Raw genomic sequence first — 15,085 nt, forward strand, 5'->3', positions numbered from 1 at the left:
ATCACCCATAAATTCTGAATAGAACTTAAAAAAAATAAAATAAAATATGTAATTAAAAATAATTACATTCAAAGCTTATGTACTACTTCACTTTAATGAGCAGGGTTTCATGTTGTTATGTGAAAGCCAAGAGAGCTCGGGGAAAGGCCTGAGGAAGTGGACAAGGTACAACAACCACAAACTACTGGTGAAACAGTAGCGCTCAGCGATGCAGTCTCAGTGTAACCATCTCTTCCCTCTGTAACACACTCTGTAGCGCTCAAACTAAACATGTGAACATGAACGTGTCAGCAGCAATAACTCAAACATAAAGGAGTTACATATTCTAACAGCCTTTGTATTTCATAACAAAAAAATATGAAAGAAAAGCAAAAATAGTGCCACTTAAACCCGTCTACCCACAGCAAAACTATTCTAAACTTCACAGGACTGCGATTATCTATGTGTATATATGTAAATCTATATATTTCTATGTAAATAGACATTGTAGAAGTACAGACATAGCAACACTAATGAGTTACACATACACTAGATATTGTAACATACGTATACCAACGTTCCTGTCCTTTATATGTCAAAAGGAGGGAAAACATAACAAGTACAATTTTTAGATAAGATTAACTATTTGGCTTGTTTGTTTCCACCCTCGGAGCGTATGTGATAAAATATTATTGTCTTCAAAAAATAAGTAAATAAAATCATTCAGTTTAATTTGGAAGTGCATAGAAACGTGACATTAAGCTGTAAAATGAACTGGTGTGAGCAAGTTAAGGCTTTTGGCTAAAAGATTTGCGATAGGTTTCTTTCTAACAGTCCCTGCTTCTCCTAAGCAGTAAAGCCAAACGGGGTGGACAAAATTATACCAACTGATGGCTGTACATTTATACACACGTCTAGTCACGGTTTGTGTCCGTGGGTCAGCTATGGCAATCGAGTGTGTTCCACTGATCTAAATATAGCATACACCATGTAAAAGCATACTGTAAACATATTCAAGTGAGTTACAGTGTGTCACAGAAATGTTTGTGTTTGACAGAGGAAAAGTGTGTGTGTCATATCTGTATGACACTGTTGCCAATCCCGACTTTCTGAAGGAGCCAAACCATCCATCTTATTTGTCTAAAAATGCCAACAGTTCAGTCATTAATGCCCCATATTAAATGTATTTTCAGTAAATTAAAATCCAGCATTGCCAGCACCTTCTGGATGAAAGCAAAGAATAAGAACGGAGCAGGTTCAGAGTGTATACTGTACAGCCAAGATTGTGTCTGAACCTTTGAGGTATAAATGTAAGTTTAATGATGAAGCTGGAATGAGTTTTACACTAACATTTAGTGAAAATGTGCAATGGCACAACTAACATACATAATCTGGTTTTGGGGGCCGGAATAAACCCTAATAATAAATGAAAAGTAATAAATAAATCTGCATCTGGCTATCATGAAACTACTATTAGGTATAAAATGATGAGAGCACTATGATGCTGGCAGTGGTCACGGTACTATAATATCTGGAGATACTGAGAACATGCGTGCGTGTGTGTGTGTGTGTGTGTGTGTGTGTGTGTGTGTGTGTGTTTTAAGGCCATATACCCAGCAGGCACTTTCCTTTAAAATGTGTGTAAATGAGGTCTGGGCTTCCTGCGTCTACTTTGACAGTCAGGGAACGTCTCCTGATTTCTACATCTGTAGAATTAAACTGCAGAATAAAAGCTACACCACCTGCTGCACTGTGGCTGGTTTTAGTTCAGTCTCATACACAAACTTAATACTCTCATACATGAACCAAATAAATTCAGTGAGTGGTCACACCCAGCTGACCGCTGTAGATTCTGTTTGGCACTGTCGGCAGTGGTGATAGAGAGATTTCTGATTGGCCAACAGATCAGTGCACAAAAACTGATCTGAGTGACGCAACCATGTGACACAAGTTACATTTCATATTTGTTATGTTTTTATGTTCTGCTCAATTACTTAAGTTGTCAAATTAATGTAAAAGCAAGAAAAAAATGAATTATCAGTGTAGGTATTTGTTCTCTCACACAGAGAAGATGCATGCATGTGGGCTGGCTGATCTGTGAGGTGTGTTCAAATGCGATGGCGGGGTGACAAAAAGCTTTTGAACAACAGGAACAAGCATCATTTTAAATCTGAACACTGCTTAACAGACACAGGGCCTAAATATGTGTGTGTAAGTGATGCATGTGGTTACATGTGAACAACGTGTTTTGAGACTCCTCGCCGCTTAATGTTTCATGAAGCCTTGCATCATTTCCAGTGGCAGCGGGAAGATGATGGTGGAGTTCTTCTCGGCGGCGATGGTGTTGAGGGTCTGGAGGTAACGCAGCTGCAGGGCTGACGGAGACTCAGCAATCACCAGGGAGGCCTCCTTCAGAGCCCGCGAGGCATTCATCTCTCCCTCTGCCGCTATCACCTTGACAAGGAAAACCGGAAAAGAGGTGAATGAATGAACAGGAAAAAAATTTTAGACTAAAGAGAATGAATCTATTATTAATTGGTAGCATTACACTAAATTGGTTACAAATTACAGAAATCCTTCAACGTAATGTGACTTGAGGGGCAAAGAAGCTGATGTAATTCAAGGGAGAAATGTTGTGAGGTTTGAGGAGGATCTCAACAGGGAGGCAGGACCACCTTACCTTGGCTCTGGCCTCACGGCTGGCCTCGGCCTCAGCAGCCATGGCTCTCTGGAGCTGAAGGGGCAACTTGACGTCTTTGATCTCCACCCGCTCCACCTTGATCCCCCAGTCATCTGTGGCGTCGTCCAGAGTAGACTGAAGGAAGATAGAGAGATAAGTGTTCAAGATGTTTTCTAGAGATTTCTGAGCTTCTGCATAAAAGTCTTATTTCGCAGTATTTGAAACAAAATGGCAAATTTCTGTTTGTTAGTCTAGATCATCACTGACATTTCAATACGTTTTAACTGGGCGAAATTCAGAAGAGAAAAGAAACCAACAAAACACTTCAACGTCATCCAGCAGATGGCGCTCCACCTGGATGCATCCTTCTCTCTTGCAAAAAGAAATTTAGAGCACAGTTGGTGTCAAAGAAAAACCTAAAGGTTGATCAAATATGGATGCTGGCAGACATGTGTAAAACATACTGGCACCATAACACTGCGCCCACTAGCAGCATTGCACTGCAGCCATTTTGCTCCTAGAGTTATGTTGTGAATAACAAGCACTGAATGATGAGCGAGGAGCAGATGGCACAGCTTATTTTCACTTTTATGCATCAAGTATTGCATATTTTCAGATCAACACCTGAATATTAGGAGCCGTGGAGACATAAAGAGATTGGTGTGTCTGCACTTAATACAGTGGAGAAAAGAGTTTTGTTGCTGTATTTAATCAAACAGACAAAGCCTCCTACTGTAGGAAGTACAGGAAGTAAATGGCCGAGGCTATGCTCTGTGCTGCAATGAACAAGTTACCATTTTCAGACCACTCATAAATAAATAGGAGGAAGAAGGGGTTAACCATTTTCCTGTTGTTTTTCACACTGACAGCTTCCAACACCCAGCACATCCGTGTGAAAACAATTAGTGTACTGCAATACTCAACACAGACAGTATATTTGACGTTAATGAACTACCAACTGATCGCTGACAAACCTTCCGACTGTGTGTGTATCGCAAATCAATATTTAATCATTTACAGAAGCTCAGCATAAACTGGAAGTAAAAGTTTAATGAATAACTAAATAATTGAAGTCAATGGCAAACTAACAGCTGTGCTCTACATGGAACACAGGATTACCTAAGGTTTTCTTAGTTTCCAGCTGATGCACATATTGGACTGCATGTTGTTAGTTTAACTCAAGAGTTCAAGCAAACCTTGCGCTTAAGCACAGCAGCACCGAAATCCTCCATTCTGTTTTCTCGACGAATCAGTCTGCGTTACTGGAGTCTCATGTTATTGCCTACATAACAGGTTTTCTGCTTGATGCCTTAGTGTGCATTACGTCAGGGGTCCAGCTGTTAAGTTTCAGGATATTTAAAACAATTGATGGAACTTCAAGGACTAAGAAGTGTTGAAACCATGGCATCTCAGCATCATCCGAATGTCCTGTCACTAGGGATGTAACGATACACTCAACTCACGACTCGAGTCACGATTTTTTGTTCAGGATACGATTTTAAAAAAATCAAAATGAGCTACAGACAAGTTATGACCAAATAAAATTATCTTTTTATCTGTAGGAGAAAAATCTTTCTTTACAGAAACTCTCAAACAGTTTGGGTTCTTATAAAAAGTGCAACTTACATCCTAAACAACAAAATACATGACAAATATCTTCTTTCTTTAGAAACAGTCTCACAGTAAACTGCTTTTAACTGGTGTGATGTGCAGTTTCCGCTCACGAGTGGGCGTAACGTTACTTTGCTTCTCACTGTGGTTGCGGCTGATATGCTGCTGCATGTTGCTCGTGTTGCCACTATATGTTAGCAGTCTCTTGCAATATTTCCATGCTGTTTTGGTTTTGTCTGTCCGTTTCTCATGGTTGTATTTGTGTATATAGGGAATCTAAAATGGTGATTTCAAACTGCTCGGTGCGTCCTCTATTCAAAGCTATTTTCTACCGTCACAACGTCTTCCCTTGCTCTGTGCTCCGTACCTACGTAGTGACGTGAGTGACGTTGAACAAATGAACCGCCAACCAGTGACTTTCTTTAAGATAACGTAACCTATTTCTAATTAAAAATAAAGAAAAAGAACATATCCTACTTCTCTCGCATTCGCCAAGAATCGCAATAAATTTTTTCTGCCAACCGATGCGAGTAGTCACGCATTTGTACCGATTTTTAATCGTGTCACGATGCATCGTTACATCCCTACCTCTCACTGAAGAGACACGTCATTTTGTAGTGTAGATGCCTGAAAATTGGGTTGATAACAGCAGTTTGCATTCCACTGTTTACATCAACACAGCTCACAGAAGTAATCCTCACAAATGTCTACTGGAGGAAAGCCAAGAAGCAACACAGAGAGGTGACTGAATGTGGGCAAGAGGAGTGATACAAAGTTTAAGGGTCATACCAAACAGAAGAGAAGACAGCTGTAGAAGTTAACAAAGCCTTATGTCATATTAGATAACTCTCATCAGCATACAGTATCCAAAATTCAAACTGCCAATCTACCAGAAAAGGTTTGTACCAAGTCTGTCACTTCCAAAACATCATTCAAACTAATTTCAACTCAAATTTAATTTGAATGAAAACCAAAAAGCATCATATGTAAATCTGAGATGCAGTGAGCTGTGACTGTCACGTAAGCATGTGTGTTCACAGGCTTCCTTCAGTCGTCGGTAAGACCAAGTGCCAAACCACCGTGACCACAGTTTTGAAGCCTTGAGTTGGGCAATATTGACATTGCCGGCTTGATTTTTCTGAGCCAAAAATGACCATATTTGGATGTGTGTGGAGGTGGTGGGTGACGTACTAAGAGTTGGTCATAAATGTTTTTTATTACACCTGTAGTAGTAATAGTACAGTAAAATGTTTCTAAAAATATTTGAGAGAAAAAAAAAAAAAGAGTCTTGATTCATATTTGATCAGCACTGCCTAGTTTCACCGAGTTTCTTGCACTAGATAAACTTATTAACCAAAAAAAGTTAGCCACGCCCTAAAGCTTTATCGCCTGTTTTACTCTAAATGGGACCAATTTACAACATCAACATCATGCTGCACGTGAGAAGACTTGAAACTGTTTACTGAGTTAATAAATCAATTGAGAAGTAAAGTAATTTTTCCATAAAGGTCAATGCAATCACTCATGTATTGAAGCCGATGGTGCTGCCCCTAGTGGCTATTAGAGGGAATGCAGGACTAAGATACTTAAGCTCGACTTCACTGACCCAGAGGCCGTGTCCACTAATTATACTGTCAGTCAGTGTCTTACACAGTTGTGTCTTGCACAGGTGATGTTGCTCCACTTGTTCCTGGTGCCTCGGCTGTGTAAACTGGGTGGTGAATTTGCCAGCGTGTCTCAGATTCGCTGTTGTTTGAGAGTAGGGGAGCAGCTTTTTACCAAGTCTGCAAACAAACAGTCTTTTTTGGTCACTTTGACTGACTGGATAATCATAATTATCCATAATTATGATTACCTAGCTTTGCTCACTAGTGTTCTCCATTTTTATTGATATGCTTAGTTTATAAGGTCACTAGGACAGGCCAAAAGTGTCTCTAATAGACCACAAAGTATTTTAGTTCAATGTGCTGTACTTAAACTGCAAATTTTAAATTTAAAGTTAAATTTTTTTTTCCAGACTGGCATTTCTGGGAGACACATTAGTGCTAGCATGTTGATTTTTGATCACAATGCCAGCTAACAGTGTGTATAACAGCTACTGCACCCTACCTGCATACTGTGTGCGATTTCTTCACGGTCAGACAGGATCTCTGCCAGGTTCTTGGTACCCAGGACGTTCCTCAGGGTGGTCTGGGCCAACAGCCGGGTAGCAGCATCTGCATTAGTGATGTTAGCCACAGCCAGAGTAGCATTCTGGACGCGGTAATACACGACGCCATCAACGCTGACTGTCACCGAGTCTTTGGTCAAAACCTGAGAGCAGGACAGCGATCGGACACACAAGTTAGGAAATAAGAGACAGAAATTGTTAAGTGATGTCATTTTCCAAGAATTTGTATCGTTTTATTTACTAAAAATTACTGGTGACAGTCCCATGAATCAGCACAATTACTTTGATGTTTTTTTAATTTCTTTGAACGTGACAAAGTATTTGTTTAATGTAATTGGGAGTGTGCGTGTCATACCTCTTGCGGTGGGATGTCGAAGGTGATGGTACGCATGTCCACATTAATAAAGCTGTCAGTGCACGGCAAGATGAAGAACAGCCCTGTGGAATCACAAGAATGCAAATAGTTTCAACAAAGACTAAAGCCGCTGTAAACACAATAATGAGGAAGCTTCTTCACAAATGTTTGAAAACACCGGGATGAATGAAATTCGGGCAGGGGGCCAAGTCAAGCTCTCTTCATAAGACTGCAGCTGTGCTGACAGCAAGGCAAAGCTGCGGATATTTGCAGCTTTCATAAGCCCGTTTCAAGTCACAATGATTGAATTAGTGCATTAAACAATACCAGGCATGTGCCTGAGCGAAACAGACATGTGCTAGGTGTGGAATCATTTAGCAAACATTGATGCCACGTCGGTTAGAGACTAGTGGGCTGCTTTTACTGTCAGGATATTGTGTATTTAAATGGTGAGATCACAGCCATCTGTAGATAAAGTCAACAAGCTGTTTCTATCGTGACATTTCCAGCATTCTCAACAATTATAGTTGCTGTCAGACAAGTAAAGAGGCCTTGGTTGCTTTTACACAGACTCCGTATGACATCTTGGGAAGCAGTGGAAAATTCCACTGAAAAACATCCTAAAAAAAGCTTTGTTCATGAATAAACATATCGGTTGGTGGCAGAACAGAAATGTATACAGATGCAAAGTGTTCCACAAACACATCCTTTCCATTTTATGATAAACTATTCCCACAAGCCTGTTTCGAAACTAAATAAACGGGGAAATGTTCTAAGCCACTACTTTATAACAGCTGTTGTAGATGGAGAGAGAGCCAGATTACGCGTGCAGGGGTAAGGGGCATTATGGGAAGCCAAATGCTAAATTCAAATTTGGCATTGGCTCCTCCCGCTACCCAGGAATGTGAAGTTTGCTGGCAGAGAGCTATTATTACCCCACACTGTCATAAACAGGGTCCCCCGACACTCTGAGGACTCATATTTCAGCATTTTGAGAGGACACTGCCTTGTTTTCAGATCCCATAAAACAAGAAATCAAAAGCTAAAGAGACAGACTGAGTTATGAGATGTATGCAAATTATTCCTCGCGGGAGTCTGTGTTTTTGCTTAAACAAATGTGCTGCCTTTCAAAACAGAAGTCAAAACAGAAGTCACATCACTGAGAATAAAATGATTAAGGCATTTAGACAGGAAACAGACACATGCAGCAGCAGCACTGCCAAACATACAGCTGTGTGGACATGAATCAGTCAACTCTTTTATGTTGGGACTCGTCTATGTGGTAGCACACCACTTGGTTTGAGGTGGGACATCCTCTTGTTATTATTAGGCCAACATATCTTTCTTTCTTCATTTGCACCATGAAGTTATCTTTTGTCATCCTGCCCAGCAGCAGGAAGGGAATGGGTGGGGAAGTACAGTAGCCTCCTCCCAACGTCCTCATAGCCTCTTCTATTCTGCTCCCATTAAGATTTGTTAGCCATGCTGTCTCACCATCATTATGATCCAGTGGATGCCCGATGACTTATGCGCTGAAACAAAGATGATCCGTTTGTGTCTAAAAGCTATTTGATATGATAATTATTTCTGTGCTCAGCATGCACTTTGCGGATCATGCTAAATGTGTCAGTCTGGTAAATGTGGTTTGTGCTGCCTGGAACACAGCAGCGTAGATGCCAGTCCTGCGCATGCTTTCATCACATTTACTACGTAAGATAGGAGGAGAAACCTCCAATTTATGAGCTTTAGGAAGGAATACAATGCAGCTTTACTGGTACCAAACATATTCCATGAAGCAGATGTCAGAGTGTAATTTACAGTACAGCATCTTCTAGGCTCTGAATCAAGTTGTGCCTTGGTTTGTTTAGGCTGCCTAATGTAGCAACTAGGACTTGTAAACAAATGTCAACGAACAAGTCTGAACTAAGTGATGAAGATGACTGGAAAATATCCCAGGGTGAATACCATGTTTGAAGTACATTACAGTAAAAAGAACTGGGGATGTTTGTGGAGTGAAAAGAAATATATATTATGACATACATACATACATACATACACACACACACACACACATACATATATAAAGTCCTGACCTGGTCCTTTGGCTCCTCCTCGCAAAATGCGGCCCAGGCGGAAGATAATGGCTCGCTCATACTCCTTCACAATCTGTGTACAGGGACAAACCACATCAGTGGCTTGTATATGAGTCTTTTCTTTCCATTGTTTGCCATTCTGCTGAATGCTTTTATGGATATTAATTTGGAAAAAGCACTGAACAATTACCCTGCTCACTCACGGAGGATACCTTTTAATTAAAACAAATGCAAAAGAATAGCTCCGCTATCTCTAAAAGGCTGTTAAATAAATATACATAAATTATGGGATGGCTCTGAAGTACAAACTCTGGCTTACATCATTGTTTGTAAAGTGGAAAAATCAACATTGGATTTGACCAGCAGCTGACCTTAATGCACATCCATATTGAGATGGGCAGAGTAGCTAGCATGAGGAGAATGGAAAATGCGACCAACAGCCAGCCACACAAGCCGATGCCAGAGTCCTCGCTCTCCAAAACTGGGGGAAAGAAGACAAAGTCGTGATCAGTTCAACTGAATCAAGTCATCCGTAGAAATGCATTCATACTGAACAGAGCACGTTTGCAAAACAAAAAGCAAAAGTCTTTCAAGATGCAACTTAATATTCTCTTAATAGGCACCAACATGTCTAATCCAGCCGTCCTTTAGAGAAGCTCTTATCCATGTGTGAACACCCGCCTTTTGGAAAGGTGCATGGATAATCATCAGGTTTAATAGACACCTTCACCCACATGTACACACCCAACTGCTCTCAGACATTTGTTAGAACCAAACACCGGCAGTCTGCAGTCACATCATCCACCATGTTATAGTGACATGCAACCTTTCGAGGAGTGAGAGTCGTACCTTCCATATCATGCTTGCTTGAACCTACAGACAGGGTTTAAAAAATTAAAACGCCATTAAACAACTTACAATAATGTTACATTAGTTAGGCAAGGGGAACATGCTGTAAATACTACAATAATTAAGACTAATTAATAGGGATGTAACGATGCATCGTGACACGATTAAAAATCGGTACAAATGCGTGACTACTCGCATCGGTTGACAGAAAAAATGAATCGCGACTCTTGGCGAATGCGATAGAAGTAGGATATGTTCTTTTTCTTCTTTCTTAATTAGAAAATAGGTTATGTTATCTTAAAAAAAGTCACTGGTTGGTGATTCATTTGTTCAACGTCAGACGTTAAGTCACGTGACTCACGTCACTACATAGGTACGGAGCACAGAACGAGGGAAGACATGGCGATGGTAGAAAATAGCTTTGAAATAGAGGACGCACCGAGCAGTTTGAAATCACCATTTTGGATTCCCTGTATACACAAATACAACAGTGAGAAACGGACAGACAAAACCAAAACAGCATGGAAATATTGCAAGAGACTGCTAACATATAGCGGCAACACGAGCAACATGCAGCAGCATATTAACTGGCAAAGTAACGTTACACCACCTCGTGAGCAAAAACTGCACATTACACCAGTTTACTTGTGAGTGTTTCTAAATAAAGCAGATATTTGTCATGTATTTTGTTGTTTAAGATGACCATGTAAGTTGCACTTTAAAAAAAAAAAAAAAAAAGAACACAAACTGTTTGAGAGTTTCTGTAAAGAAAGCACCTAGAATTTTTTCCCCTACAAATAACAAGATAATTTCATTTGGTCATAACTTGTCTGTAGCTCATTTTGATTAAAAATAAATAAATAAATCGTGAACAAAAAAATCATGAACCGTATCAAGTCGTGAGTTGAGTGTATCGTTACATCCCTACTAATTAACTAATAAGTAATTTTAAAATTAAAAAAGGTAATAGACCTTTTTCACAGCAGCCACTTTGATATGAACTAACAGGGTCAACACAGGTGTTAGCAATGATACTAATTAAGGTCTCTGAGCTAAACGGAACTGAACCTTAATTAGTATCACTGCTAACACCTGTGTTTTATTGCATGTCCAAATGGCTGCTGTGTGACATTAAAGTAATGGACCTGGATTAGTGCTGGTGGCCACAGATCATTACCACCATGATTAAGGATGAAAGCATCTAACTTTAGTCAGTTCCTAAAACTCGTTAAAGCTCGTGTGTTATTTCAGGATGTCAGTGTGTCACTTTAACCGTTAACCTGTTGTCAGTTGGGATAATAGTCAGATTAATCAATAAATAAAACCTGAAAGGAAGCTGCAAAACCATTAGGGAGATGTCCAGGCTGATTTTAAACACATCCAGTGTCCTGTTTGTCCCGTTAAGAGCCGCTTGTGTCGGTTACCGTTGAGGCGGAGACGTTACCGTTACCTCGTTACTATCAGCTTGTGGCGCATGCTAATTAAAGATAGCATACGTTGGTCAACGTTAGCAACCATGAGCTAACGCGCACCGCTCACGCTGCATTACATGTTTTATTAGCATGTTGACAGCATGTAGCTACACATGCAGTGCTGAACTACGAGCTGTTTAATGGAAGAGTTAAAAATAAATAAATTAGCATTAGCTAGTGTTCACTTTGGCCCATTGGCAGCCTGGGCAAGCAGCCCGAAATATCACATCTAACAGTCAAGAGGGTGCGTGTTTTAATTACCTGTTGGACGTTCTCGTTTCTTGGGCTCTCTCATTGCAGTTTCTTCGTTGAAGCTGGCCATTTTAACGCCGAATGAAAAAATATATCTAACGGTGACTGCAAGCAATGGTCGCCCTGTGTTTACTGGAGTGACCGTGCCCCTCTAAGCTCTAAGCTGCGTGCCGAGGGAGGGGATGATGATGATAGTGGTGGTGGTGGTGGGGACTGTGGCTGTGACGCAGGAGGGAGTCCAGTTTTCCCGGAATACTGAAATGGCAGCACGCGCTGGGAGCGGTTCAGATTCATGTGATCATCAGTGGATCAAAAACAGGTTTTTATGGTCTGAAAAAAAAAGAAGAAAAAGATCCGACATTAGGCATGCCCAAACTCATCCTAAACTAAACATCAAAATTCACCAGCCAAACAGCAGCAGATCGATGTAACAAAGCATTTCCACTGTCTAATATGTGGATTTAAATTTAACATTATTTTGGCCAGATCAATAAGAACCTTCCTGATATAATCTCTGGAGTTATGAATGTTATTAATGTTTAAAGAAAATTAATGCAATACCAATGAAAAAGATGATACCATTGCCAGAAACATCTGGCTTAATATCCAACTTGGAGCTTTAGTGAAAAAAGAGTTGTTTGGTTTGTGATATCTGTTAGTTCAGGGGTCCATTTTAAAGGCTTCCCCAGATACCAATGGTGTAGTGGGAATAAGGATGTGTTCTCTGTGGCAGCTGGCACCTAAACTAGTCTACACTTTGAACTCATCTCAGCTGGCTATTTATAGGCCACAATGCAGTATTGGTTAGCAGCTGAAATGTATGGAGGACTAAAAGTGCCTCCATAGTAATGAGCTCCCACTAATAACCTCACAAACTAATCTTCTGTAGGAATTGTGTCCGTTCTGTCTCTTCATTCAGAGACAGAATACACCTGGGAGGTTGTTTATTGAGATAATGCCCAGGTCAATTCTGACCACAGCGTGCCTTAAATTTGGAGCTATGCCTGTTTCTATATAGCTGTCCAGCAAATTAGGTTATTTCTGGCTTGTCACTTGTAAACAAACTGCTTTGAACATTTGACATGGCTACATAAGAAAGACATTTATGAGCATGACAGCTTTTTAAGATATGTTTTAGACAGCAGTGAACAGTCTTTCAGACATACAGTATCTGAAGCATCAACAAATGGGACATGACAATGGGTATGATATTTCTTGGTGGTATTGGCAGAACATTTCACAGATGTGTGTATTGTTGCCATTATTAATTTGAAACTGTAATCTAGTATTCATCTTGACTATTTTATTTATTGGGTAATCTCAATGAAAATGAGTGTGAATGTGTTTTTTATAAAATCAAATCATAAACACATTATAGTCATAGATAAGGACACTAAGAAGTATCTGGATGGAAATCTCGCTATAGTGACCACTGGCAGTGTCTGCCAGTCAAAATGCCTACAAGTCAAAATGCTAGGCCTAATAGCACACTAATTATGCCCCTTTGTTATAATCTGTCTGTTTATCAATGAAAGCACTACACAGATTTAAATCATGATAAAAGCAATGGATATAAATCCATCAGTATCACAACATTGGAAACAAAGCAGATTTGGTGTGTATAAACTATATTTAGACACCAGTTGGGGAATTGATACAGTGCCTGTTCTTGGACCAATCTGTTTGTAAGCCCCTTTAGTCTTATCACCAACTATGTCAGTGACAGACCAGTTCGTTGAGTTCAGGTGGTGGCCTGCGCAGAAAATCCAGGCAATTCCAGTAAGTGTGATTATCCTGTGAGAGCAAAGGGATGGTGGCCATGCATGTTGGAGTGGCCTACAGCTCCAGCCCATCTAATCCTCTTTTAATTAGGGTGAGAGAAAATGCGGGACCCCTCCTGGCTTAGTCACAGCACATTGACAAAGCACCAAGCTGGGACCAGTGCACAGGACTGGTGGCCAGTGTGGCCAGTTAGGTACAGGGAAGACCCTCTCAAGCGTGAAAAAGTGTTCTCTCATTTCCCTGAGGCTACCTGGAGTTTGGCTGCTTCTATAAAACCAAAGTGTCTTTGGTCTCTGGTGAACTGGGAGGATAAGTTACAGCATATGATTCGCTCATTTCCAATCCTTCCCCCATTTTTCACTCTCACTTGATAGGCTACTGTATCTGCGGTTACACTTGCTCCCTATTATCCACTCTTTTTGCTAATCCTACAGGGTATTTTGCCTTCCTCATTATCTCTCCCCATCACTAACCATCTCTCTTCATGCTCTATCTGTCTATTTCTACATCCCTCCTCCTTTTCTTGGCCAATAATGGAGTTTCAGCCTCATGCTGATGGGGATTGAGGTGAACAAAAGAATCAATTAGGAGCCAAGTAGTCTGTGCTGCCCACTCAGATCTTTGGAAATGTACAGATAGGGCTTACACAGTACAAAGTAACACAATCAGTGCTGGATTACAGGTTATTAAAGTGATTTAGGTCTGCATGCAGAAGAATCAGGCACAGAAATAGATGAATCCATGTGCTGTGCCACAAATTGTATGTTTTACTGTAATAGTTTGATAGTAAAATTATTAGACTTTGTAAATGTTCAATTTGTTGACACTGTGGGATCTATTTTCTGTAAAAATCTTAAACTACATGCAGATTATATAGATGTTTGATAGCTGATTGGATAAGTGACCACTGGGGGTCACTGAGGTGGTTTCATAGAGCTTGTGCCTACCAGCAGACATCAGCGGTGAGCGATGAACAAAAAACAGAAAGAGACAACAGTAACAACATACAACTGACATACACACCAACTGACATACAGCACATGTTTGTTTTATATACACTATGAGGTAATTGTTCTGGGTTTCATTCTACTATAGTTATTTTCTCTATGAATAATAACTTTACTGTCTATGAAAACATATGGATATACATACACCATCTTGTTTCCAGCCGTATATATTTCCCCACAGGGCCACCAGTTGTCATTTCGAATGTTTGACTGCAGTAGTGAGCTGCAGTATATCCACACATGTTGCCAATATCGAATCACTCTTGCTGGAGGTTTTTATGAATGGCACATTCAAACAACTGAGCAATGAATTTGACTAATAAGTGTAACTTTGAAAATCGAAAATCCGGGTGTTATATATCTCTCCAACATTTAGTGAAAAGAGATAATGCGTGTGATGTACTGAAAATATGATCTGATGAATGTATCCACGTAGATGTGACAATACAAGCAGTGACACACACTTTTAAAAGTTTGTCAAAATACACCCAGAGGAATCTCAACCAACAGATGGAAGGCTGCACCTGAGCCAATCAGGCTTCACAGGAAACATTAGGCATCTGTGACACATATGAAACTAAAACCATCGTTGTGGTAGGCAGGTTGGTTACCTGTTGGGGGTTGCAGACATTTTCTTGTGATTGATTCACACACATTGAAATGTGCTGAGCACACTCCTTTGTTTTATCCACATCAGATGTCAGAGCGTTCTATATGTGTCACTGACATTAATCCATTTCAGCAAGCAGCTATATATATATATGACCTATATGACTTCTATATAAGTTAAATAGTGACTATCCTAAAGTGGGAAACTCAGTTTAGGTATCACAGC

The 15,085-nt window shown here is 40.2% G+C and overlaps 1 protein-coding gene across 2 annotated transcripts; it reads right to left on the reverse strand.

Annotated features, from left to right (window-relative positions):
- Positions 1 to 59: 59 nt before the first annotated feature.
- stom (stomatin) lies at positions 60 to 11,763 on the reverse strand. 2 transcript variants are annotated; one of them, XM_027278574.1, is made up of 8 exons: positions 11,471 to 11,763; positions 9,738 to 9,761; positions 9,260 to 9,369; positions 8,889 to 8,961; positions 6,796 to 6,878; positions 6,380 to 6,583; positions 2,660 to 2,794; positions 60 to 2,433 (listed from the first exon to the last, which is right to left on the reverse strand). In XM_027278574.1, the coding sequence occupies exons 1-8, from the start codon at positions 11,529 to 11,531 to the stop codon at positions 2,245 to 2,247; spliced, it is 879 nt and encodes a 292-aa protein (XP_027134375.1). In that variant the 5' UTR covers positions 11,532 to 11,763; the 3' UTR covers positions 60 to 2,244. The 2 variants fall into 2 exon arrangements, with proteins under 2 accessions (XP_027134375.1, XP_027134376.1); XM_027278575.1 differs by lacking the exon at positions 9,738 to 9,761 and having other exon boundaries at positions 11,471 to 11,762.
- Between the last annotated feature and the right edge of the window lie 3,322 nt (positions 11,764 to 15,085).

Source organism: Larimichthys crocea, chromosome IV, assembly GCF_000972845.2.
Source record: "Larimichthys crocea isolate SSNF chromosome IV, L_crocea_2.0, whole genome shotgun sequence".
Classification (NCBI taxonomy): Eukaryota; Metazoa; Chordata; class Actinopteri; family Sciaenidae; genus Larimichthys; species Larimichthys crocea.

Bases quoted from the DNA above. Each gene is read 5' to 3' on its own strand.
- stom (XM_027278574.1), bottom strand. From the start codon at position 11,531: ATGGCCAGCTTCAACGAAGAAACTGCAATGAGAGAGCCCAAGAAACGA. The intron at 9,762-11,470 runs GTAATTAAAACA...CCCTGTCTGTAG, and splicing joins GAAACGAGAACGTCCAACAG to GTTCAAGCAAGCATGATATG. The intron at 2,795-6,379 runs GTAGGGTGCAGT...ATCTTCCTTCAG, and splicing joins AAATCGCACACAGTATGCAG to TCTACTCTGGACGACGCCAC.